Genomic DNA, 22,988 nt, shown 5'->3' with positions numbered 1-22,988 from the left:
TTTCTGTTGTCGCTTTGTCACTTGTCGTTTTGCTTTCGTCATGTTTCCTACACGGGCCCTCCTCACCTCAGCTCGTCTGACGCTTTTCACTCGCGCAGGCTGTGGCCTATGCGACACCGCCAAAAACACCGTACTTCAGCTCCAGAAACGTCGATCCTTCGAGTACGTCGAGCAGGATATTATGGACTCGGGGAATAAGCAATGGAAGGATGTTTACGAGTTCGATGTGCCCGTCCTACATGTCCAGTCTGTGAACGATGGCTTGCCGAAGGCGGCTGATCTGTCTGATGCTAGGAAACTGTTCCATCGATGGACGGAGCAGGAAGTTGAGCGGTCTGTTGAGGAGGCGGAGAAGCAGTATTCCTGAACGCAGTGGAATACTGGCCATGACACTGGGAATCGCATTGTCGTTCCGCTATAGTCTCCCCGGGAAGCGCGCCGCCTGGATAAAGGCGCATGTCGCTCGAATTCCCTGGTATAAATCATCTAAGCATATGGCTCCTGGCGAGCCTCTGTACCATCACAATACTTTTCTGCTTTCGCTAGAAGTTCATTTCTCAAATGTAATACATTTACCTATGTGGCTGGGCCACAGGTAGATCCGTAATCCTGCATTGAGTACACGAAGCTCAATGAACTTCTTCGCCGTGATGAGTATCTAGATTATGGACTTGAAACTGTCTCGATACATCCATTCACGTCATTATATCACACTGCAAGCATTGTCGTTGTTCTGATGTTGTCTGTCGCAACCGAGCCCCTCAATATATACTTATGCCATGGGATTCAGATCGCCTTTTTCTCCAGCGGATTTGCCTTCATTCTTTGAGGGACAGAATAAGAGATAATGGAACATGGTAAGATGGACTGTTTAAGTATGGGCACAAGCCGTGCAGCAGAGCGTAGGATGAAGGCATAAGATGCCTGATCAGGAGGCGGTAAAGCAACGACAAAAAGCAGCACGCTTGGATCTACCAGTATCTTGAGACCCGGGGTAATCACCTCGCTTTGTTTGAGTTGTTTTCTGGAGTTTCCGAGTTTTGCATTGTTCGTAAAGCTCGACGCTGACTTACTGACGTTCTATTTTCTTCTTAACATCATCCATCCACCCCGCGCCCGCGACTTCTTTCATCCATTTCAAGTCGGTGAAGCGATTAAGAGTACTATATTCTCGGTATATCCGGTGAGTTTGAGCCGATTACAATCATGACTGCTCGCGCAATGGCGATCCCCGTTTTGGTGTTCCTCTTAGCCGGGCGCGCACGCGTCGGCCTCCCTGGGCATAGCTGACGATCATGCAGCCAGGTAGCAAAAGACTCCCACCATTTCTACCTCAGAGTGACTAGCTTGCGGCAAATCGTAACTACTAGTGGTGCAATTGTCATCCACGGGAAGGTCATGATCTGTTGTATTCCGGTGCTGTCGCGACATGCGCATGAATCCAACCAAATTCACCACTAACATCACAAATACAGACCCCGTGATCTCTTATGAGCACATCCAAAGGAGAATTATTGCCAATGGCTGAAAACACACTCGCCAGTGTTGAGGCAACGACAACATCATCATCGGCTGTTTCATCAACTGGATCAACCGCCTCGATGAATCCATTGGGACCCCCGTGTGTCCTATGCAAATCGAAGCACACACGCTGTGACCGATCGAAGCCAGGTAAATGCTACATCCCGTTTGAAATGTCAATAATTAACCATTTATATAGCATGTGGAAGTTGCTGGAAACTAGGACGCAACTGCTCATATCCTCCTACCAGCAACAGGTGAGTTATGCCTCTGCTATTGAGGAATTTCTATTAACTAATGACATTAGCCAAAGTAGCATCCCAAAGGTAGATGCCCGACCAAGAACAATAACATCGCCTGACTCCGCGGTTTTGATCCGGTCCAGCTCCCCTGATCCTAAGCCCACGGGGAAGCGTCAACGAGCTGATGATAGCCCTGATACCATTCGAAATGGCAATGGCGGCTCCCGAGATGTTTCAAGTCCTTTCCAATCAACAAAAACAGCCCAGAAACCATCCACCAAGCGCACGAAGTTGACCACAAATAATGAAACAGAACTTCGGTGCCAATTGATCAATGATATCAATGTTCAGAGATCAAACCATCGCAATATCACGGCCGATAACCTAAGAAGCATCATTGGACTGCTGATCGAAGCCAAAAAGAAGCGAAAACTTGTCTCCTGTAGCGACGAAGAAAAGGAACAGTGGCTCGAGCAAGATGAACTTATGGAGCTTGCTGCTATCAGGATGGAAAAGGGCGGCCGATGCTCAAGGGCTGTTTTGAGTCGTTGGGAGCTGTTTCTGACTGCTCCTATGGTTGACGAAGCAGACAGGAAAGACCTTGAGCGGATCATTGCGGTCGAAGAATCTCACTCCGCTATGTGCGTGACCACGTCATATAACTTTTTACACCTTCGCCGTCTGCAGCGGATCCTCCAAGACCCTGCTGCCTACGGTGTGAGCAACCATGTCCCAACCAGAACATACCTGATGAACATGGTCACAAATGCCCTTGAGGACAAACGGGCTTTGAGTCGGGCAACACACAAGACGATTATAGAGTTTATTGATCCGGATAAAGAGATCACCGTGCCCGATTTGATGGCGTTCAAGAAATCAGAAGAACCGGCCTTATCCAAGAAAAAGGCCGCGCCTTCTTCTTCCAAAACCTCCCAACCCTCCGCTCCTTTCTCCAGTGTTCATTCCACTCAGCTTCACAAAGATCTCGCAAATTCTTCAGCTTCACCACTGTCCACACCATCTGCCACCACTTTGAAAGATCCCCAGTCTGCTCCCACTTCCAATATGTCGTCCTCTATCAAGGACCTTCTTTCATCCAGACAATCCTCACTCCAACCACAACAACAACACCGCTCCCCTCAACTCAAACCTGACGTTCCAATGAAACTGATCAAAATCTTCATGGAGCATGTTGCTCCTCTCTTGCCCATCTTCGATCTCGACGATCTGGACCGGTTGCTGAGAATGACCTCGCTGCATGGTACCTTCGCGTTTCGCGGGGTTGATCCAACACTGGGTCTTTGCTTTGCCCTAGCTGCTCTGCAGTCTCGAGACCGTGTTCACTGGCAAGCTCATGAATGGTACAAGGGTGCTGAAGTTGAGATCAACTCGGACGAACTCAACGAAAACTCGATTCTTGGCATTCAGCGACGAATTCTTCAAGTTCTGTATCTCCAGATGATTGGAAATCTCAGCAAGGCCTGGAGTGTTCTGTCCTTGGCCCTTGGACTTGCAGAGGCCAACGGGATCCAAACCGTGGCTGGTGGCCCTCTTGTCGTCGACAGCACCTCCCAGCAGCGCGTCCGGGTGTTATGGCATTCCCTTTGGATGATGAGACTTAGCTTGGCCTCGCAGATGGGCATGAACTGGCAATCCCTGGAGACACGTTACCCGGTGCCAAAGCCAACTCCTATTCCATTGGGATCGAAGATAAGCCAGACGCAGCTTGCTGCGATCTCTTCTTTCTTCAATGCTTCTATCTCGCTTTACGGACACATGGAAGATATCTTATGCAACGATGAGCACCTGCGTTTGCGTATCGACATATGTCCTTTTCGATCATTGTTTACGGCAGACCTCTGTGACCTTTTCGAGCTTGACGGCAAGCTTTTACAGTGGAAGGAAGCTCTTCCTACTAACCTACACTGGGATGGAACGGAAATCACTCTGTCAATGGAGAGTGACTTTGCTATTCGTCGTCTTCGCGTTCTCATTCGTCTGCGATATATGTTTATTCGACTTCGAGCTTTCCGCCCGTTTCTGATCTTCTGTCTACGCCTTTCCCATACATGTTCATGCGCATCCGACACTTCTCGTGCATACGCATCCGGCCCGCACATTCTGGCTGGCAAAGAGGCCGACTCGGTCGATTCGCCTGCTATCCTTGGTATTGTCCGTGATTCGACCCTGAAATGCCTTGCCGCAGCACAAGATATCATCAAAACCCTGACGGATCTCCATGGGAAAGGTATTGGCAAGGGCAACGATGACACTCTGAGAATCACCACATCCTCCTACGAATGTCTGGATTACATCTACACTTCGGCTCTGATATTGATTGCTTGTCTTGCAATCCCTTTCATCCTAAAGGGGGGTAGTGCGAGTAAGTCGGCTTCCAGCATGAACGAGCAACTACGCCAAGCCGATATACTCCTTCGTAACTACGAGGAATCCTCTCAGCAGACGGACGAGCTTTCTGGAAGAACTCGACGCTGCCGTGAAGTCCTCGATTTGTTGAAGAGTCAGATCGGGAGCGGGACCGTGGCGCAGAGCCCAACCATTTTCTCAGATGTGAGGATTTCCGTTGGTCAGCATGTTTGGAAGAGGCTCTACGACCGACTCGGGCTTCAAGGCGAAGCCTCATCCAAGGAGGCTTTGTCTAGCAACAACAGCACGGGACGAAAGAACTTTTTCGCCTGGCTGGAAAGTCTGCCTACCGATCTGGATGGCTGGGCCCCGGCTAAGGCACAGAACACTTAGTGATCTACGGCTCATTTTTGCTAGCATGATGACGACCAGATGGACAGCAATTTTAAGTTTTAGGTGGGGATCTCGCTTCAACTGTATCCATTTCTCTATATTTATCATCACTTCTAGGCCAAAAGCCGAACTAATATCAATGGAAAATGATCAAATCTCATCTGGCATTATGCATAGTGGGTATTAACTGACATCTCGACACCTGCTCAGCCTTTCCAGCCAAATTCAATCCTTCCACCCAGCTCGCTTCGCAATATACTTAACAGCATAAACCAATCCCAGCAAAACCGGCACCTCGATAAGGGGTCCAACAGTAGCAGCAAGAGCCTGATTACTATCCGCCCCAAACACCGCTACCGCAACAGCAATAGCCAACTCAAAGTTATTACTAGCAGCCGTAAAACTCTGCACAGTCGAAAGCCGATACCCAAACCCAAGCCGATAAGTAACAAAAAGCGTCGCAAAAAAGATAACAAGGAAATAAACAATCAAGGGAGCAGCAACTCTCACAACAGAAACAATCTGATGCACAACATGCCGACCCTGCGACGCAAACAAAACCAAAATAGTGAACAAAAGTCCAATCAACGACCACGGACTAAGCCACTTCAAAAATGTCTTATCATACCATGTCGCCGAGATCCGGCGCAGCGTGAAGCGCGTGAGGATCGCTGCACCGAGTGGGATACCGAGGAAGACAGCCACGCTTTTGGCTGCGGTAGAGTATTCGAAGGTCACGGGGTCACCGCTTATCACACTTATGAAGAATAGACCCATTGGGGCGAAGAGGACCATTTGGAGAATTGAGTTGAGGGCTACCAGGATTGCGCAGTATTCATTGTCGCCACCTGCTAGGCCGGTCCAGACTAGGACCTATACAAAGGGTATTAGTATATACTGTTGGATTTTGCTGGATTGGATTCGGCTGGGAAATTGAGAAACTTACCATTGCGATGCATCGTGCCAGACCAACTACTATTAGTCCTTCTCGTAATTCTGGTTCGTCGGGCAGGAAAGCCCAGGCTAAGGCCAGCTAGAACAAGAGAGAAGGGAGTTAGGAACGGGTTTGGCTGTGATATATTATTTGACATACCATGAGGAATGGTGCAATGATCCAGTTGAGGATTATGCTAAAGGCCATTTGGATCCAAATATCTTTCGCTCGGAATACATGGTGTAAAGATTCAAAGCGGACTTTGCAGAGGATGGGGTACATCATGATCAGAAGGCCGACCGCTGAAGAGGGATATGTTAGTGTGGAAAGATCAAGATCATGTAGGTGAAAGTATAACGCACCAATGGGAATTGACACTCCCACAAACGTTCCTTTTTGGAGGGCCGGTCCTGTATTTGGAACAAAATTGCCCAGGATGATCCCGATTGCCATGGCCAGGAAAATCCATAGTGCGAGGAATCGATCGAGGAGACCGAGACTTGAGAATGCTGATTTCTTTTCTTGGGGTTCGTTTGGATAGAGGACTTCATGTTGCTTTTCGATATCGCATGTTTTGGGCGCGTTGTTTTCTGGGGGTATAGGATCTGTATGTAGAGGGGACGCCATATTGAATGTTGAGATTTGATATATAAAATGATATGGGGGTATATGGTGAAGGGGCGCTTATCGAAAAAGTGTTATTCGAAACTGATATATATGCGCATTGCAAGTATAAAATTTCTAGATGCGTATGTCACTGGTGGCCGCTGATTGGTCGGATCTTCCCCATCAGGAGTTAACCTCCCAAAAAAAAAGCCAGCCAATCAGAAGTAGGACTCACGTTCAGTCTCGGCGGGGTATTGGATTTCAGTCGTCTGAACAGCTTCACTTATTCAATCCGGCCGATTTAGTCACAAGATGTCAAGTGAAGCCCCGTGGCACGCAGCCTTTCCCGCTCCCAAGAGCGTGGCACCTTCCATCTCGCGAGAGGAGTTCCTGCAATGGATTCGAGAGGGTAAACAAGCTGGCAAGGACTTTGTGCTTGTTGACCTACGGCGTAATGATTATGAGGTATTCATTGGAGAAAGTATGGGACACTGCTTCACATATTGACAGATGTATAGGGTGGCACAATCCAAGGATCACTGAACCTGCCTGCCCAGAGTTTATACCCCACCATTTCGACATTATATTCCCTTGTATCGAATAGCAGTGCAAAATTTGTGATTTGGTATTGTGGTGAGAGTTCCTATCTTCTAGCAGTCATACCGGGAGACGAACTAAATGGTATATTTCTTGCAGGATCTTCTGCAGGCCGGGGTACCCGCGCGGCTGGCTGGTTTGCCGATTATCTTAAGGAGAAGAATGATACAGAAATCAAAAGCTTGGTACTTGCAGGTGGTATCAAAGGATGGGCTGCAGCTGGGACGGAATATACGGCCTTGATGGATGGCTATGATGCTTCGGTCTGGACGAAGTAGCCACTCCTTTGTTTTGGCCCATAGTAGCCTTTGGGCATGATTGAACCAAATATTAGATTAGATGTCTATCTAATGGTTCAACGGGCATTATTAAGAATACAATCAATGGACATATCGTGCTCACAAGCGTAGTCGGAAAATGCATCGAGCCGGAATACTTAAACATCATAAACCAAGCGATCTCCAACTTTTGTATAGTTCGTCAGAGGAAAGGATTAATGAACAATTTGTAAGGTTTAAGGTGCAGTAGCTTATTACATATAGAGATGACCCTTGTCCTTTTGGATGATGCCTTGTATACCACCTGGAACCGCCCTATACAGTCATTAATATTATCTCGTGACGGTAAGAATAAAGACCAACCAACTTAAAAACCACTATAATAGTCAAAATCAGTTATTGGAGAGCTGAGGCTTCAAATGAGTTTGCGCGAGGTTGTTGTCTAGAGATTCTCTTCGTGCATCCTCCTGACACGGGCGCCGGACTGGACATGGAGAAGCAACCTCACTCAAGTTGGCATAAGAGCTTTCATTCATTTGCTCTGTCTCAAGGCCTTCATGTGCCTTGGGTTCTTTGGTTCCGGAATCCGATTGCGGTTTTGGTTTCTTCCTACAGCCACAGGTAAGCACCTGTCGGAGGTTGCCATGTGTCATATTTTGCTGGGGAGGTTGATAAACGAGAAATGTATAAACAGCCTGTGGTAGGAGATTATTTGACATAAATGATATCTGTTCCCGACAGGGAAACAGCGTCTCATGTATCAAGTGACATTGGCCACTATAGCTACGTCACGAATATGAATGGCATTTGTATAGACTGACTGTCATTCCGGTTGAACTTGTTTCCGACATGATTGAAAAACAACAAATAATACTTGTATATTTGTATGAAAATTGGTTATTCAGAATAGAAAATTGTTACAAGCGCTGCATGGCCGTTAAGTTATGCCTTCCTCCGTTATACTTGCCCAAGATCTACGGGCGGACTTTGCTTAACTCCGAGCTCTTGCCTTCAACCTCGTACTTCATTCTCACTCCCACTTATCCTTGTAATCGCCCCGCTGAAATGTCTTCCCTCAATAGTGAAGCTCCAGAAATTACTACAGACATTCCAGAGAGCTTGGACCCTGCAGCCCGCCGGAGGATCCAGAATCGCCTCAACCAACGCGCAAGCAGTAAGTCTCATCGCCACATCTTACCGCTGACTATCAGCCCCCATACTAATGATGCACTTCAGGAAAAAGACGTGCTGCCCAGTTCAAAAAGCAGGGAGATACAGACTTGAAATGGGTCATCTATACCGACCATGCAAATACATCGAAAAACAACAGTCCACCCGTCGAATTAGACAATGATCAACCAAGTCATGAACTCATTGGCCCCGCAACAACTCATATCAAACATCAGGAACAAAAACCATTCAGTGGATTCGATCTAGCAAAACGGTATAAACAGCTAAACGACATCCGAAGAAGAGCCCTACAAAGCCTTGCACAAAAATCAATCTCTCCAAGTGCAACCCTCTGCGTATCCCAATACAATATCCTCCGCGCCATGTTCGCCAACGCCAAAATAATGGGTCTGACAATGGAACTGCTAAACGAAGACATCGCATCTCAATTCAATATCGTCGGCCAACCAACATTTCACCTCCCAGCAAGCCTTGTCCCGTCTAAATCACAAAAGGAAATCGTCCACCACCCCTGGGTTGACATAATCCCGATATTATCTTTGCGAGAGGCACTTTTGATTCGGGAGGATTTATGTGAGGAGGATGAGTTCTGTGGTGATCTTTATGGGGTTTGTGCATCGACAAGTGAAGTTGGACTTCGGATTTGGGGTGAGGCGTGGGATCCGTCTGCTTATGAGGCATCGGAATATTTACTAAGGAAGTGGAGTTGGATGGTTGAGGAGTGTCCGGATATTGTTAGATCTACAAATTATTGGAGGAGGAAGCGCGGAGAAAAAGCTCTCGTTCTTTGATCGAGTTGAGGGGCTCGTTGACTGAGTAATAAGCTACTTTAATAAGCCTTCATAACGACCCAGATTCAATTTTAAAGTGTGAATTTCTCTTGAGTCAGTTTCTCGCTGAGATCCCACAGTTGTTTCCAGTTGCCCTCGTCCGTGATGTGCGAGTGCAATTCATTGTCCGCAACCGCGTTCTGGTTCAAGAAAGAGCCGGAATACCCTGAAATCCGATCAGTATAAGCATGCAAAAGGTGAATGAGAATATATACTAACCCGCAATAGTCGGATCTATCATGCCAGTGATGACAGTAGCAGCACCTTCAGAAGTAGTAGTCCACGGGGGAATTTCAAATGAATTCCCGTCCATGTCAACCATGGCTAGTAAAACGAGTTAGCATGAGAATTGAACACTCAACGGAAACAGGATATCATACGCCCAGCCTTCTTCCATTCGGCAACCTGCTGCTCAAACTCGGGAGGACAGTATCTTTGCAATCCGGTCATAACGGCTACAAATATCAGCGAATGCTCAACAGTAGGGCAAGGAATATTGGAACTACCTCCAGGGTCAACGCTGAAAGCACGGATCTGCTGCGCCTTCAACTTCTCGCCCAGTTTCTTGATGAACATCACTCTTGCTGCGTTCGATTGGCCGTATGCCGCCATAGGGTCATAGGTCGCGCCATCCTATAGAGACAAACGTAAGGATTAGAGACTAGAATCAGACAAGGCGAATAAACTGGGAAGAAGGAGAGCACTACACTCACACTGAAGTTATAATCATCAAAATTCATCTTCCCCACCCGGACTGCCGATGAAGCCATAACAACAACAGACGAAGAAGGCCCAGCAGCCTGAACCTTCGGCAAGAGCAACTTGATAAGTAGAAAGTTCGCCAGATAGTTAACAGCCAATTGCTGCTCGATGCCATCCTTCGTCTTGCCATATGGCGGGGTCATGACACCAGCCACACAGACGAGGTGGTCAATCGTAGGTACATCGGCTATGTCATCCACAGCCCTCCGGACAGCGGCAAGGTCGCTGAGGTCCATGTTGAGGTAGCGTGTAGCTACATTTGGGTTAATTGATTTGATCTTTTCTGTCACTCCGGTCACCTTTGACTCGGCACGCGCGCTAAGGATGAGGAGTTTGGGATTGGCGGTTGCCAGTTGAACTGCTAGTTCGCCGGCGATGGAATCGTTGGAGATGCCGGTGATCAGGACTAGAATGGGACAGGGGCTAGTTAGATATGTTGCGTGTATATGATTGATTGGCTTTCATACTTGTTTTTCCGGCAAGGGACTTGGCATATTTCTCGAGGATAACCTCTGAGCGGAGGATCTGTTGTTTGCCGGACATCATGGATCAAGACGGGATGATACTGTAGAAGAGTGGGAAGATTGATTGATGTGTGAGCTGTCTAGAATATCCTCACTACATGCCCCCTTTTATATCTTTTCTGTCGGTCTTAACGGCAATATTCGCTCTTGGAAGCAATGGAGGCATACTTCGGAGTGACCAATCAGCGTGCCTAGAAATCCCCACTAGTCGATGCTGTGCTGCCATATCGGGTTAGCGCCATGTCATCACTCTCTACACTGTCAAGACGCGTTATGATGTTATGGTCGTGTGGAATCTGTTAGAAGAAGCAAAGAGATAGTAACGGGGATACGAAGGAGATAGCTTCCAAACTCCGCCTCTGCGACGTGGAACTTTGCAACTTGGAGAGCTCGGTTTAAACCCGCAGCCCGAATCAGTAGATAATGATCAGTCTGTCTCTTTGCTAATGTGATAGGCTATTGAGACGGGACATGCATTGAAGCAATTGGAAGTGCCTGCTGCTATCGCTGATTCTCTTCGAACCTGTATCTACGTGCCTAGTACTAGAGCCAAATGTTAACCTTGGAAGTATGAACAGTGAGTAGATGAAAATGGTAAATTCGATTAATAGAATCCAACCGGAGGCTAAACCAGAGCCACCAACTAAGTGTATATCTGACAGTATACGCCATCCCATTAAGACAGAAAAAGATCATCACACATATCAAGGGACATAGATGAAAATAGCAGTAACCAAAACAGCCCGTGCTAGAACCACATGATTCCCGCCACAAGACCAATCACCACAGCCATACAGCTCCCATGGAGCTCCTGCGAGTGCCGACCAGCGGCAGCATCGGTGGCTTCCTCAGCACCAACTTTTTGCTGAGCTAGGGCAGGGGGCGTATTTGATTGGTCTTCCGGATGGGCGGGAGAGGGGGTGGGATGGCGTATTAATGTTGTCGGGACGTCTTTCTGTTCGTCCACGTGGAATATGGATTTGGCATACTCTGCCCCGGAAAGCGCCAATCGCTTTCCGAACTCAACTGCGGTGTGGCAGGCCTGCTGACACACCTTCCGGAGGGACACAGGGAGCTGCAGCCCTGTTTCGTGCATATTGTATGAGGTTGAATGATTAGATGAGGATGTCGTGGAGGTATGATCTACATTGGGAGTCGGGGGAGTGGCTTCATTCAGGGTGATGGTCGGGTATGCGTTCGCGAAGGCCGCTGATGAGCGGTTGGAGAAGGGGGCCAGGAATTGGTAGTCGTCGAATTGTTGGATGAAATAGGTTCTGAATGCGCGGGCTCTCCGACTAAACGAGAACGATGATTCGCGGGCGATCGAGGAAATTCGACTTTTGTTCGCCACTGCCGTCGTCTCGCTAGCTGGAATTGCAGCGGCACCTCCTGTGCGCGAGGTGCGCGAGTGGAGGTTCACACGCGATCGATGGGGCCCAGCGAGAGTCCATGGTTTCCGATGGTCGTTTACGGAGTGTGCTTTCGGGGGTATTTCGGTAGCTCCATCTTGAAGAAGGGGGACCTCTGGAGAAACAGGGTTAGCGAGATCTAGTCATCCGAATTGGGGCCGAAAGAGAAACATACGGCGAGATGTACCGGGGTAGAAGCTGAAGTCGGCGAACTTGAGGTTGTAAATATTCGACAGCGATGGCACCAATGTGAGCAGCGAGAACACAATCAAGGCGAGGAGTGGGAGCGCGCCAGGTTTATCCAAGCCGAACCTCATCGTCCCCCTCCTGACGTAGTTTGGGAGCTTGGAGAAGGGTTTCAAACTTCGCGAACGTCGGGTGCAACGTGAAGTCCATGAGGGGGAAGGGGGGTTTCGCGTCTCAATGCAGCGATTCACGGATCGCCAACTCTGCAGAGCGCCGATGCGCAAGGGGAGGAGGGGAGAGGAGGTTGGTGAGATTGGTGAGGTGAGGTAGAGGGAAGAAAGAAGAAATCGAGAAATTGAAAGATCTCCCCCCGTTAGACGATAAGACGTGTCTGCACTTCTTGGCGTTTCGCACAGAGCCTGCAGATGACGTCGACCAAGTATATGTAACCCCCCAATGCGTCGACAATTGACTGACTTGAGACTTCTATCTCACACTTCAAATATCCGCTGTCAAAAATGAAGAATGTTCCGTTTGAGTTTTTCTTCTATTCCAGGAATGTTGCCTCAGGCCATCACTTCCACCCTGGCAACGCCGATCGCAACATCCGAAACAGGATTTGATCACTGCACTGTCACTTTTTGTTTTTGCCCCTCCATGTGGTCTAGTGTGATATAGGCCAAGTATATATCGCACGAGGCAACCAAATATGTGCGACATTTATAGCTGATCGGCACGGCGCTCTGAAGTATCCTACGCCCTACAGGGTTTATACAGATCGCTCGACCCTTGGCGCTCGTCAGCGGAGTCCTGCTGGGTGAATGATTGGGCGATATGATACACTAAGATGTCGGGTGTTGCTATTTACAAGGTTTTTCTGCTGAGATCTACATCACACAAGCAAGATTGGACGCCAGCCAGGTCCTGGGCTCGATATCGTGCTCAGTATATCCAATAGGCAGATTCTCTTGCTCTGTTCCTTATTCTCAAGCCCCGGCATTTATCTGCATTGTTCGTCTATATACATATATCGATGTAGATCTTTGGCGTCATCGATGCTGTTTATCGACTCTAAAGTGTAGCATATGAAGGATCGGTGAAGATAAGCTCACAAGGTGACGTAGCGTAGTAGAAGTACTGGAAGTTATAAAGCAGGGGATTTATCATAAGTGACAGGGAAAGCGACATTGTTAAATCCTTTAGGATTTGCCGGATTAGGCCTGTTTGTCTATGCTGACGCAAACGACGAGGGTTGACATATGCTCCTGGTAATGAAGTGGCTACATCCATGAGGTGTATTGGATCTTCTTACCTTACTTCAGCCAGATGTTCAGTATTCGGAGCTGCATTGTAAACACAACCGATCAATGTATCCTCTCTCGCATGAACCCTTTCTCTCCGTCCCAACGTGGACCTAGCAAGCCCGACTAATACTGCCAAACCATTCTTATTTCTCATCACAAGTCTTCAACGTAACGAACTGCGCTGCCATGAGTCCGAGCATGAGGACACTCCACCGTCGAGTTTGTCGAGTGGTAGCAGGAGTTTCTCCATCAGCTGAAGAGTGTGATTGATACCATAAATCCACGACCGAGCTTTTGTAATTCTGCAATGCTATTCGTTTCAACCGTGATTGTAGCTGGTTTATCCAACCACTCGACGCGGATTTCCGGGATCCTAACTTCATGAGGGTTGTCTATGCCAGCATTTTGGAGTCACAGGCTGAAGTGAACACCCAAGTCAGAGCCTCGATAGATACCACAAATGCATATTGAGTGACATATGGGATGCGAGAGTGTATTGGGTAGCGTAATGGATAGGGAAACTATATGTTGACTTTGTATGATACTAAGGACTATATCCTGTAAGGTGAACCATGTGATTTTGTAGACGTATACTTCACACGGGATAGCCCTTTCAAGGTCCCCAGGCTTGGCGCACGTGCGAGTTTCATTGGAGAGCGCGAGCAGACGCGTGACAACGTCGATCTGGGGAATTCGAGCTAACTGGATTCAGAGGAGTATAATTTATTCTCCCTCTTCAACAACTTCAACTTTTGTGTGTGTAGTGCTTCGGACTTTGATTTATTTTACTAGGCTCCTCCAGGGCTCTGATTGGCTGCGCCTACTTGATCGGCTGCCACACCCGCTGAGTGACGTGACCCAACTTTGCCCCAAGGATTTCTTCCACTTTCATGCAACGCCTTGAGGTGCAGAGGACGCACTCATGCAGTCAATTTTCTTGCTGCTGGGCCTCTCTGCCGCCATCTCTGCTACTCCTCTAGGTCAGCAGGTGCCCTTGAGCGAAACAGAGCCTGCAGGACAGGTGCTGGCTTCGCGCAAACCACTGAGTGGTCGATTTTTGCATATAACAGGTACGTTGGTGTCGCGTGCTCTCCCCCTGTGTAACTGGTTATGCTAATTACCAGCAGACTTCCATCCCGACCGCCTTTACAAACCCGGCACCTCCATCGATCGCTCGTGCCACCATGGTGTTGGACCCGCAGGATACTTTGGAGCCGAGGGCACCGACTGCGATGCACCCCTGTCCCTGGTGAACGAAACCTTCCGCTGGATCGAAGACAACTTGAAGGATAACATTGATTTTGTGATTTGGACCGGCGATTCTGCCCGACACGACAATGACGAAAAAGTGCCTCGCTCGGCCGAGGAGATTGTACAGCTGAACAAATTTATGGCACAAAAATGGATAGAGCTGTTTAGCCAGGGACAAAGTGAGGATACCTTGGCTGCTGTCTCGAAGTTATCGGTCCCCGTGATTCCGACCTTTGGCAACAACGATATCATGCCCCACAATATTTTCGACGAGGGTCCGAATAAGTGGACGAAGCGCTTTGCGGAGATATGGAAGGGGTTCATTCCGGAGGACCAGCGTCATACCTTTGTAGAGGGCGGCTGGTTCACTTCTGAGGTGGTCCCCGGTCGGCTGGCGGTGATCAGTCTGAACACCATGTACTTTTACGACTCCAACAGTGCGGTCGATGGATGCAATGCCAAGGACGAGCCTGGATATGAGCACATGGAGTGGCTACGCGTCCAGTTGAAAATCCTCCGGAGCCGGAACATGAAAGCCATCCTCATGGGCCACGTTCCCCCTGCTCGCTCGAGCGAGAAGAAGAACTGGGATGAGACTTGCTGGCAGAAGTATACTCTCTGGATGCATCAGTATCGCGATGTCGTTGTTGGCAGTCTTTACGGTCACATGAATATCGATCACTTTATGCTTCAGGACAGCAACAAGGTCAAAATTGCCTCTGATGCTGACGGGAAGGCGTCTATCCGCTCAAAGGCCAACTACCTCGAATCACTCCGAGACCAATGGTCGTCTTTGCCCTCTCCTCCGACCGATGTCTTCAAAAACTTTGATGAGATCATGTCTGGCAACTATAATTCTGGCGTCACGTCCGCGAAGAAGGGCAAAAAGCACAATAAGAAAGATAAGAAGAAGCGCAAGTTTCTCGACAAGATTGGAGGTCCCTGGGCGGAACGATACAGCGTATCGCTGGTCGCTCCCAGCCTAGTACCGAACTACTTCCCAAGTCTCCGCGTGGTTGAATACAATATCACCGATCTCGAGAATGTCGCATTTGGGGCTGATTTGACCTCTTACGAAACTCACACTACATCCGATGATCTTGACTACACAGCACATGAAACATTTGAATCAGACACCTCCACCCCAGAGGTCCAAAAGAAAAAGAAAAAAGACAAGAAAAAGAAGCCCAACTTCAAAGTCCCCGAACCCCCATCGCGAACCGCTCCCCCAGGCCCGGCATACTCCAACCAGGCGTTTTCGTGGCTGGCCTACACCCAATACTTCGCAAACCTGACCCAGATCAACCACGAGGTCGCGACAGGCCAGCGAGGTGACGACCCTCGTATCGACTTCGAGGTCGCGTATCGCACAGATGATGACGTGTACCAGATGAAGGACCTCACAGTGCGCAGCTACTTCAAACTCGCAGCTAGAATTGCCGAGGAGGACGAAGCCGACGCAGACAGCCACAGCGACTCTAGAATACGGGCAGCTGATTGGTCTGCAACCGATAAAAAGAAGCCAATCAACACTGCTTGGCGCGCTTTCCTGTCGCGGGCTTTTGTTGGATTCGAAGATATTGATGACTTGATTGACTAGGGTCCTTTCTTTTGCTCTTTTCTTTTCTTGTTGCATAGATACATAATTTGCATTTGTGGATAGAGAGACTTTTGCATGACAAGGTGTTATTGCAGGTTACAGGTGGTACATGGGAAAATCCGGTTTAGTGGATAAGGATAAACAGGACATTTACTGGCAGAACATCACCCACAATATGACATATTTGGCGGCCATTCTAAGTTTTGCTTCTTACTTGAATGGCATTATGATCAGCATTGGTATTCTGGCGGTGTAGACTTGGGATCCTTCACTATTTCCTCTACACACGATGACTACATACATCACAACTATTTAACTTCCATCCAGTGATACAATCCCTAGATAATCACACATTGTTACTCTTGATCGCAATCTTTCTATATAGGTTCATTGCTAGCATGACTGCAATCCTTCCGAGGTTAAGGCGGAATGTCCGAGCTCACAGCCACTGCCAACGTGGCAGTCCGAGCTAGCAAGGTTCAGGCGCTTTTATATTAAATTGTCCGGGGACTTGGGCAGCGACTTTGCCGCTTTTTATGTACCAAAATAGCTGTTAAGTCGCTTACACTTACCACATCTTTCCGCTTTAGTGATCATTTTTGCCGCCTTTTGGTTGTCAACCTGAGGACAGACACCCGTAACGTCCTAAGCCACCAGAACATTATAGATGCTCACTTACCTACGGTGCCACCTATGCGCAGACCGCAGACCTTTGACCAAATTGCAGGTAAATCGCCTGCGTAAATCTTCATGTCTTGATCATAAAAAGGAGGGAGAAAAAGACAAGAAATCACATGGATTGATTTGGTGTAACGCTAGAGCGCATAGAAACATTTCAAGAACGGCCTCGAGCACATGGCTCTGTCCAGTCCGTGACACAAGTGCCGGGTTGTCATTCTCTTTCAACCCCATAATCACATTTAGGAAATATATAATAACGACATCTGCAGCCATCTTCGCCCATGAGCACTCTCTTTTTGTGTTGAATCTGTCGCAATTTGACATCTTTTTCCTTTCAAGATCCTCGACAGCGAGAAGACATCTGTTTTTCAGGCTCTTTGTTGTTTGTCAGACGAAGGAGCTTCTTAAAAGTCGTCTGATCTCTTTCTCTTGGGCCGAAGTATTAACTTGATCAGATGGGTACCGGCCTCTGCGCGTCGAGGACTGGATGTGCGTGTAATCAGTGTCGACCCTGGTCTCGTCGGCTTTGGTCTGAGGACTCAAGAGGTCAACGTTTCCTTGACCGTTATTGGGAGGCGTGGCGCTTGAGGATCAGAGCTGCTGGAGAGGCAAACGAAGGCGCCATGATGCCATTGTCGCATCATCTCCTGGGCTACTGCTAGAACACGACAAAGCGAAACGTCTCTTGGAATAATCAGTGAGGTTGACGAGCGACGAAAAGGATTAGAACGATGTGAGATATATAAATGACTGAAGAGTTCGTTAGATTTGTTTTGATCAGCTTACGTTTCGTCATCTCCATATTCTTAAGGGTTAAGGAACACGGTGATTGCCTATGTTTCTCTGGAGATTTGCAAAATGAGAGTCCTCTTTATAAGATTGGATTTATCAAGTTTAAGAGAACCGAAGGCTTGGTTTGGACATGTGGAAGTCTAATCATAGCAAGACTTTGTGTATGAACTAGCGATAGTATAGTGGAATGAGGAGAAGACTACACTCCCAGTCTTTTGTTAGTGAGAACAGCATGCTTTAGGCCACTACTCCTTGCTTATTTTGCAGAGATGCCCAATTCATACCATGATATGCATCACGTGACATTAAAATAATCCGCATCCATGGATGGAAGCGGCAGTTAATTTACCTTAAATTTGTATACACCAGGTAGACTGGAACATCCAAGTTGCCAGCGTGGCCGAGCGAAGTTTGGCTTGATTAGCCCGACTCGGGCACTTAGCTGCTATTCTACCCGAATTGCTGGTCGCTTACTAGCCAATCCCTGTTTATAGATCCCGGCTCTTGAGCCGCCACGTAGACAATGAACTTGTCCAGATTACTGGGATTGGCATCGCAATGTGATTAGTGCATGCATCGACAACACAGAAGCCCTTGCCACTTAAGCGATTGCTGCCCTTTAGGCAGAGATAGTATATTTAGTCCACTGTGGGCCTTCAATTCCGAGTCCAGCCCCCGCTCCATGCGTCATATCAGGGGAAACCTCCGTGCAGCGTGCATATGGTCTCTTTTAAATCTCTGTTTCGGTGTGGCTTTTCTCCCACTGTGAATACTAACAATTTCAATCGCAGTTATAATCCCAACCAGATTGAACTGCTTCAGCTCGAGCTAGCAGCATCGCACCCGAGACAGTTCCTTCCCCGCACAGTGCGCTGGCACCGAAAATCCTCACTCCACCTCCCTGCTTTACCGCACGATGCGTCGAGTCTCGCAACTTCTCCGTTTCCTGTCCTTGCGTTGCTAGGGATATTCCGCATGCCCAGCCCCTCGCCATTGGGTGATCCGGCGTCTGGTAGACCGAAACAGGAAATATTGATTTGGATTGATCGCGAGCACGCTGCGCGTTGTGTCGATTCTCTCTCAGTATAGACTCGATTTTGGTGAATTTGGGCTGGTAGCCATTTGGTTGTGATATACTCCGGAGATTTGCCTTTGTCGAGTGAGGCTCGACAGCTTGATTCCCGCGGTTTCGGGTATTTGGAGGTTGGTCCTCAATCTGGTGCATACATAGGGTTTAGGAGTGATCGTCAAGATCAATTGGCTTGACGCACCTCGGAGCATGGTGCAGGCCCTTCGTTTGCGTCTCGTTTGAAGCCCTGTTTGCCGCGCGCCTTTCCGTAAGTCATTGTTTGTCGCGTTACGCGCTTTTCTTGCAGATGTCTCTTCTCTAGCTCCCACCGGAGTTCTCCTTCCATTGCCATTCTTCGTCTCTGTCTTACCTGACTTCCAATTGCTGCATTGAGACCCGAGAGCAAAATGGCTGACACTTCCTGTTCCAGTTCCCCAGTCTCCGCGACTTGCGCTTTATGGATGGCCTCCTCCGAAGTTGACCAGAAGGCCTTGGGCAATTTTGCGGCCGCCATGAGCCTCGAAAGCCCATACCTCTCGGCAATGTTATACAAAGTGCTCGGCGTATCTGTCATGCTATCGAAAAAGCTGCTTCGGGCCCGCAAACTCCGGCGACTAGACACAACACGCGAAACAAGATCTCTCCAGCTGTACCACCACATCATATGGCTCTCCCGTGAGGGCTTGCTAATGTTAGAAGGCGCTATTCTGCCAATGGTGGACATGTCTGTGGAACTGAAAGTCCTCTCCTACAAACTCCGCGCCTCATTCTACCATATTTTTGTCCTGTTCCACAATCGCCCCGTCGTCCATATCGATACTGAGCCTCCAGCTCGCTTCAAACATGACTCAATATACGGCCCGGACTCCTTAACAGCTCTGGGCCCACCCGATCCTCTCCATCCAAAATCGATATTCGCCTCTCGGCCCCCAGGCCTATCCACAGTCCAACCAGTTCAGCCACCCCAACCAGCCTCCTCCTTCCTCCTCCCACCACTGGACTACACCGCCACAGCAACAGCCTGCTTCAATCATGCCGCCACCCTCTCCGACAAACTTCTCCCAGGCTCCCACCCGCTCCGTTTGTCCGTCAAGCTCGAATACGCCGCATACCTCTACGACTGCCTCCAAGACCCGGTCGCCTGCCGACGTCTGGCAAAACAAGCAATCGCAGATGTCTACAATGCCCAAGAAGGCATGGACGACGAAGCCTTCGAAGACGCAGCAGAGATTGTCGGCGTACTAGGCAAGATGGTCAAGCGCGGCGGCAAACTGGGCAGCAGTACCGCCGCCAGTAGCGTATCACGCGGCGGTCAGTCACAGAGCCAAAGCAGAAGCAGTCGCAGTCCCAGCCATCTCGATACGAGCGTGCCTACAACTGTCTCTCCCGTTCCAGTTACGAAATCCACACCTGCTCCACCCTCCGTGTCTGGGATGGAGCCCGCGGTCCCCAATGCGAACATGATGAATCCGATTTAATGTCTCGGTGATGCTTTACGATTAAGATGAGCGCATGCCATTTGAGTTTAGCCTCTACGGAGGTCGTCTTTCGGACTTGAGATTTTGGGCTTCTGTATATAGCCGTGCATTTCGTTTGCTGTATCTAGATATGTGATATCATTCGATATAGTCAAATTCAATTTACCAAGGAGTTGCCATCTGGATCTTTTAACGACTTACAATGTTGCAGGATTTAATGCAAAATATCTTGAGCATGTCAGCTGCTTCTGATTTGTTGGAGAGAAAACCTGCGAACTTGTATCGCGAGGCATGACCTGCTCATCAGTGATCAGAACATATGATGACAGTCAGTAGTCTAGGTGGATCATCAGGTGCTGTATCGGGTCGGATGGGGACGCGGAGATGGAATCGGAAGAACGGGTTTGCTGAGTTTACAAGCATGGCGAACATGTTGTCTTTGGTGTAACAGTTGATTTTCTGCTTGAAGATATGTTGCGATGATTTGGAATATCCTGAGGAACACATATTACTCTTCGACACTTTCACCACCAACATGTCTCAGTCAACAAAGGTCGTACAAGGTAGACATCTCACGCTCTATAGGGCATGCACCTCGCCCGTTCCAATGAAACAAGATGCCACCATCACAACAGGGTAGTAACATATTATCCTGCCAGTCTATGACATTATGTCTTTGCTGAAAATTGGTGTTCACTCGCTGCGGTTAGGGTCGATTCGATGACCGGTGTTTTTCTGTGCTATAACGGACACCTCATTATAAGACCCTGGTTTTAGCCTTGAATATCCCCTCTTAGCCAAACTGATTTGCCTGTATATTTTTCTAGCACATTTAAATCGAACTTCCACTGCCTTGTGTGGTTGAAATATTGAAAAGAGCATACTGGGAAGCTCCAAGGTCGTGTTGATAACATAACGTTCGGATGATCACTTGAAGAAGACGTGTGCACGTCAACAGCCAGCGAGGCATACAAACATGCTATGCCATTTACTTATCCGTCGTAGATATGATACATCGTGCAATTGTGTTGGATATAGTCGCAACACCGTCCCGGCGCGGGGAAATTGACATTCCGTGCTCCGAGCTCAGCGCCACTGACGACCTGGGAACTTCTGTCGATCGATGCGCAGGCTTCATCGATCCGATTGAATCGCTTTTAACTTCCACAAAGTGAACCTTTTGCTCTTTACAATCTAGTGTATTTCGGGCCCGAAGAGATCTTAGACCCGCCTTGAGAGGTTGCTGTCCGCTGGCTTATACCCGAAGGAGGATATAGCCGAACCCATCTGTCCATCAATCTCTCTAGCTGGAAATAACAAGATTCAAACGGATATACCAACGTCATCATGGTATTTGCTGCGCTTTATCGTATCTACGCAGGCTTCATCAATCCTCCACAAGCTCGAAAAGAGGATGACGCCATTCGGTTCGGACTTCTCGGAGCATCCAATATCGCGTAAGTAAATACTATCGGATTCTTGCAACATGTTATTCAATTCTCCTCTTTAGTCCTCCTGCCTTGATCACGCCGGCAAGGTCTCATAGAGAAGTCATCATCGCCGCCGTTGCAGCTCGAGATCGCAGTCGCGCAGAGGCGTATGCCAAGAAGCACGGTATTCCAATTGTCCATTCCTCCTATGAAGGTAGAAATCCCAAGTTTATCGGAGATACCGGGAAGTTCCAACAAGCATGCTAACTTTCCCAGACCTGCTTAACGATCCAAGCATTGATGCCGTCTACATCGCTCTTCCCAACAGTCTGCACTTTGAATGGGCTTTGCGCGCAATCAAGGCACGGAAGCACGTTCTTCTAGAAAAGCCCTCGTGCTCGAATGGCGAAGAGGCTAGGGCGCTATTCAACCACCCCTTGGTCAAGGCACCTAATGCTCCCGTTCTACTGGAAGCGTTCCATTATCGCTTCCATCCCGCATGGCAAACTTTCATGTCACTCATTCATGATGATGCCGTAGCCGGGCCGGTGAAGCATGCACATGCGCAACAATATCTTTTCAAGGGTGTCATCCCTTTCGATGACATCCGGTGGCGCTATGATCTTGCAGGTGGTGCTATGATGGATTTCGGCACGTATACTGTTAACTGCTTGCGCCAGATTCTGCGGGAGGAACCAAGCCAGGTTATTGAGGTGCATTGGAGGGGTGTTCCGAGTTCTCAATCTGATCAGGCCGGAGGCCAGCAGATTGATCAGGCGATGACCGCAACATACAAAACGGAGAGCGGTGCCACAGGGAGCATTATCGCTGATTTGGCTGCGTCGGGGGGTTGGCCTTTGTTGCCTTCGTCCTGGACGAAGAATATTCCAAGCATTGGCTGGCCAAAATGCGAGGCTGAGCTCGGAGAGAAAGAGGTGGAGTCCCCCAAGAGCGCCGACGATGAAAAACATTTCGTTAAGCGGAAAGTGACATTGTGGAATCATCTTGCGCCGAGTGTATATCACCGGATTGACGTGGAAGATACTCACACAATCCATCGGGATGGAACTTTATTGAAAACGTGGAAGGAATCGCAAAACCTCAAGTCGTACTCCTGGCCATCTGGTGACAAGCAGGCATATGCCGGCGAAGACTGGTGGTCAACTTATCATTGTCAGCTTCATGAGTTTGTGAACAAGATCAAGGGCCGTGAGGGCTCTGGGGTTTGGGTTGATGGCGATGACAGTATCAAACAGATGGAGGCCATCGATCGAACATATGAAAAGGCCGGGATGAAGGTACGGCCCACGAGCAAGTTCGAGCTGCCGGTTTGATGTATTTTAAAGTTTTTGGTAAACCGACAGGGAATAAACCTGTTGAGCTGAGCTTGGTCTCCAGTGTTAGAATAGACGATTAGAGCCAAGCGTGGAATTTCGGAATCAACGTATGATCTCTACAGCAGCAGTGTGAACGCAGCCAAGTAAGAAATAGTCTCGGGAGAAATGCTCTCTCGTAGAGGATGTTCTGAAAATGTCTAGTTGAT

At 48.5% G+C, this 22,988-nt stretch overlaps 10 protein-coding genes across 10 annotated transcripts; 7 read left to right on the top strand and 3 right to left on the bottom strand.

Moving 5' to 3' along the window:
- Positions 1-40: 40 nt before the first annotated feature.
- PENARI_c003G06187 (glutaredoxin family protein) lies at positions 41-367 on the top strand (the record flags this gene model as incomplete). The annotated part of the gene is made up of 1 exon (XM_022628428.1): positions 41-367. One exon carries the CDS (start codon positions 41-43, stop codon positions 365-367), a length of 327 nt encoding a protein of 108 aa, XP_022491412.1.
- Positions 368-1,520: 1,153 nt separating this feature from the next.
- On the top strand, positions 1,521-4,523 carry PENARI_c003G11744 (transcription factor domain-containing protein; the record flags this gene model as incomplete). Its single annotated transcript, XM_022628815.1, has 2 exons — positions 1,521-1,621; positions 1,721-4,523. The coding sequence occupies 2 exons, from the start codon at positions 1,521-1,523 to the stop codon at positions 4,521-4,523; spliced, it is 2,904 nt and encodes a 967-aa protein (XP_022491401.1).
- A 225-nt stretch (positions 4,524-4,748) lies between these two features.
- Positions 4,749-6,084, bottom strand: PENARI_c003G02159 (arsenic resistance protein; the record flags this gene model as incomplete). The annotated part of the gene is made up of 4 exons (XM_022628153.1): positions 4,749-5,396; positions 5,470-5,556; positions 5,617-5,759; positions 5,820-6,084. 4 exons carry the CDS (start codon positions 6,082-6,084, stop codon positions 4,749-4,751), a joined length of 1,143 nt encoding a protein of 380 aa, XP_022491549.1.
- A 291-nt stretch (positions 6,085-6,375) lies between these two features.
- On the top strand, positions 6,376-6,938 carry PENARI_c003G06825 (putative arsenate reductase (Arc2); the record flags this gene model as incomplete). Its single annotated transcript, XM_022628473.1, has 2 exons — positions 6,376-6,528; positions 6,582-6,938. The coding sequence occupies 2 exons, from the start codon at positions 6,376-6,378 to the stop codon at positions 6,936-6,938; spliced, it is 510 nt and encodes a 169-aa protein (XP_022491699.1).
- A 930-nt stretch (positions 6,939-7,868) lies between these two features.
- On the top strand, positions 7,869-8,920 carry PENARI_c003G10702 (bZIP transcription factor; the record flags this gene model as incomplete). Its single annotated transcript, XM_022628747.1, has 2 exons — positions 7,869-8,112; positions 8,175-8,920. The coding sequence occupies 2 exons, from the start codon at positions 7,869-7,871 to the stop codon at positions 8,918-8,920; spliced, it is 990 nt and encodes a 329-aa protein (XP_022491708.1).
- Positions 8,921-8,991: 71 nt separating this feature from the next.
- Positions 8,992-10,264, bottom strand: PENARI_c003G09171 (uncharacterized protein; the record flags this gene model as incomplete). The annotated part of the gene is made up of 6 exons (XM_022628641.1): positions 8,992-9,125; positions 9,179-9,283; positions 9,340-9,414; positions 9,466-9,592; positions 9,673-10,127; positions 10,189-10,264. 6 exons carry the CDS (start codon positions 10,262-10,264, stop codon positions 8,992-8,994), a joined length of 972 nt encoding a protein of 323 aa, XP_022491648.1.
- A 729-nt stretch (positions 10,265-10,993) lies between these two features.
- On the bottom strand, positions 10,994-11,971 carry PENARI_c003G03544 (uncharacterized protein; the record flags this gene model as incomplete). Its single annotated transcript, XM_022628245.1, has 2 exons — positions 10,994-11,769; positions 11,830-11,971. 2 exons carry the CDS (start codon positions 11,969-11,971, stop codon positions 10,994-10,996), a joined length of 918 nt encoding a protein of 305 aa, XP_022491323.1.
- Positions 11,972-14,066: 2,095 nt separating this feature from the next.
- On the top strand, positions 14,067-15,995 carry PENARI_c003G05091 (endopolyphosphatase; the record flags this gene model as incomplete). Its single annotated transcript, XM_022628356.1, has 2 exons — positions 14,067-14,214; positions 14,272-15,995. 2 exons carry the CDS (start codon positions 14,067-14,069, stop codon positions 15,993-15,995), a joined length of 1,872 nt encoding a protein of 623 aa, XP_022491663.1.
- A 2,949-nt stretch (positions 15,996-18,944) lies between these two features.
- Positions 18,945-20,015, top strand: erg27 (the record flags this gene model as incomplete). The annotated part of the gene is made up of 1 exon (XM_022628618.1): positions 18,945-20,015. The coding sequence occupies one exon, from the start codon at positions 18,945-18,947 to the stop codon at positions 20,013-20,015; it is 1,071 nt and encodes a 356-aa protein (XP_022492026.1).
- Positions 20,016-21,362: 1,347 nt separating this feature from the next.
- On the top strand, positions 21,363-22,987 carry PENARI_c003G03263 (Gfo/Idh/MocA family protein; the record flags this gene model as incomplete). The annotated part of the gene is made up of 5 exons (XM_022628222.1): positions 21,363-21,472; positions 21,526-21,629; positions 21,722-22,743; positions 22,855-22,925; positions 22,984-22,987. The coding sequence occupies 5 exons, from the start codon at positions 21,363-21,365 to the stop codon at positions 22,985-22,987; spliced, it is 1,311 nt and encodes a 436-aa protein (XP_022491437.1).
- Between the last annotated feature and the right edge of the window lies 1 nt (position 22,988).

Source organism: Penicillium arizonense (genome assembly GCF_001773325.1).
Source record: "Penicillium arizonense strain CBS 141311 chromosome Unknown PENARI_contig003, whole genome shotgun sequence".
Lineage (NCBI taxonomy): Eukaryota > Fungi > Ascomycota > Eurotiomycetes > Eurotiales > Aspergillaceae > Penicillium > Penicillium arizonense.
The sequence above is the reverse complement of the archived record's forward strand: the minus strand, read 5'-3'. Positions and strand labels throughout refer to the sequence as shown.